Source organism: Coloeus monedula (assembly GCF_965178545.1).
Source record: "Coloeus monedula genome assembly, chromosome: 6".
Classification (NCBI taxonomy): domain Eukaryota; kingdom Metazoa; phylum Chordata; class Aves; order Passeriformes; family Corvidae; genus Coloeus; species Coloeus monedula.
The window spans coordinates 684,563-687,074 of NC_138786.1; the positions used below are offsets into that span (position 1 = coordinate 684,563).

The window sequence follows — 2,512 nt, forward strand, 5'->3', positions numbered from 1 at the left end:
TCAGCAGGGACAGGCTCTGCAGCAAAGCCCAGATATTATTTAGTCACCACATTCTGGGGTCAGAGTTCCCACGCTGTAATGAAACAAAAGCAATAAATGCCAATTTCATGTAGGGGTGGTACCAAAATGGCAAAGATCAGCAGAGCCTGGATTGTGGCTGAAGCTGCTGTGCAGAGTCGCTGTTCAGCTCCTCCTGAGGGTGGCCAGGTTCAGGATGGAGGTGCTGAAGGGCTTCCTTGGACATGGATGCTGGGCAACCAGAGGACAGCCCCGTTGTGCAGGACAGCAGCACAACCCCCTAATTTCTGTGCAATCCAATGGTCCAAGCTCCTGGTGACGTCAATTTCCATATTTCCAGCGGGTTTTGGTCACAGGCACAAGAGTTCAGTGGAGTTCACCTCTGAGCCTGCTCTTTACTCAGAATGATTTCATTCTGGAATTAAGGAATGTGACAATTCCCACTCCAAGAGGAAGGGAATGTTGCTGTCCCTGCCCAGCTCTGCAGCCCTACCTGGTGTCTCTTCCCATCACCGGGAATGCAGGGCCGGCTCTGCCGGCCAGAAGGGGAAGGATGCTCCGTGCCATCCCGAGCCCTCTCCTGCCACCCAGAGGCACCAGCCTGGCAGAGATTTGGGGAATCCCCGCTGCCCTGTGCTGGCTGTGTCCCCAGGGCTTAACCTGTCCCACCCTCTCCGGGAAAGAGCTCCCTCAAAACACCATGAAACTCATCTGCTGAGCCAAAGGAGAAGGAGTTTATTCCCTGGGGCGCAGAGGCAGTGAGGGTCATTCCATGGGGAATAGAGCCAGGGAACAGGACTGAGCCCGGCTGCACTGCTTGGAGCCACGTGGAGCTGGGAGGGAGGAGGAAATCCATGCTCCAGTGTGCTCCCTGCAGAGCATCCCTCCCACATTGCCGTGGCACTGACCCTGCTCGCTTCTCCTGCAGGAATCCAGCATGGGAGGGGGTGGTAATACGGTCAATATTTATAAATCCGATGGCTCAAGGAATCCCTCAGTCACTGTCCCGGGGTCCTTCAGCAGCACAGGGGAAGGGATCAACAGGCTCAAACCCCCGTGTCCCTGTTGGTATCCTTGCTGCGGGTGGTTTTGTCTTTCTGCTCCTCAAAGACCCTCTGGAGCGAGAGCCGGAGGGACCCCACAGAGCAGGGGCTCCAGCACCTCCCTGCCAAGAAGTAGATGAAGGGTTTGATGGTGCTGTGGATGCAGGCGAACAGGAAAACAACCTGGGAGGACACAGCGATGTAACCGAGCTGCTGCAGGAAATTCCAGAGGCTCACAAAGAGAGTGAAGAGCACAACAAGGAAGATAACGATGTCGCGCTTCTTGGGTTGCTGCTGCTGGGAGCCACACTTGGCTTTAACGATGTCGATTGTGCAGGTGATGACCCCGGGTGCAGCAAAGATGAGCAGGATGACAATGAACATGGAGGTGAGAGCCACCTGGCAGTGCTCCTGCTCGTGTGATGGGCACAGCAATGTCATTGTGGGAATGACAGTGAAGAGAGCGAAGAAGGCCCAGAATTGGACACTGTCAACCACCCACAACACACGCAGGGGAAGGCTGCAGCCGCAGCAGAGCTGGCAGAGCTTTCCCAGGTTGTTAATCACGCTGAGGCGTGCCACCCGGAACAGCCCCCAGTAGCAGGAGACCATGGACAGCTGGAAAAGGAAGCTCAGGTACATCAGGGGCATGATAGGAGAGCAGGACACGTCCTCCAGCAGGAAGAGCAGGGAGGAGGGGAGTGCAAAGAGGAGGAAGATGAAGTCAACAGCAGCCAGGTCAAAGATGCCAAAATTGTGGACTTTGAGCGTGAGGAGGCGGAGGACAGCCCCGTTCCCAGCCAGCCCACAGAGGCAGATGAGCAGTGTCACACTGTGTATGGCCATGTTGGTGACATCTGTCTCACATGGATCATCTCCTTCGGTGGGTGAGGCAGAAGGTGGGGACACGGAGCTCACCTCCATGGATGGACGCTGGGCAGGCGCTGGGATGTGGCCCCGGCTGTGGTCAGAGTGGATGGGCAGTCAGTGCTTGGAGAATCCAGGGATGGACCAAGCGGCTCCTCAGCAGCTCCCTGCAGTGGGAAGGGTTCGGTGGAGAGAAGTGAGATGTGCAGGGGAGGAGGGCAGTGGGAATGGTGGGGTGGGAGAGAGAGGTGGGAGGGTTGGGCTGTTCAGGAGGGGATTGGTAAGCAACACAGAGAATAAACATTTTCAGTTCCCCGATGTTGCTGGAAGACCCACTAGTCAAAAAGAAAAAAGGATTTAAATGTGTGCACACAGGGCAAGAAATTAGGCTGGAGGCAGTGCAGGAACAGATCAGGAGGCCTGCAGTGGTTCTGGAGCAGTTCTGTCACAAGAAGCAACAGCACATGGCCAAAGGAAAAGTTCAAGGGGAGGTCACCTTTAATATGGCAGCACTCAGTGAATATGAGCACCAGAGACCCCTCCTGATGAACCTCCAGGATCATGAAAGGACTCCCAGGAGGAGG

The 2,512-nt window shown here is 55.7% G+C and overlaps 1 protein-coding gene across 1 annotated transcript; it reads right to left on the bottom strand.

The window, feature by feature from the left end:
- Window positions 1-1,017: 1,017 nt before the first annotated feature.
- Window positions 1,018-1,985, bottom strand: LOC309574420 (mas-related G-protein coupled receptor member E-like; the record flags this gene model as incomplete). The annotated part of the gene is made up of 1 exon (XM_082284096.1): window positions 1,018-1,985. The coding sequence occupies one exon, from the start codon at window positions 1,983-1,985 to the stop codon at window positions 1,065-1,067; it is 921 nt and encodes a 306-aa protein (XP_082140222.1). The 3' UTR covers window positions 1,018-1,064.
- Between the last annotated feature and the right edge of the window lie 527 nt (window positions 1,986-2,512).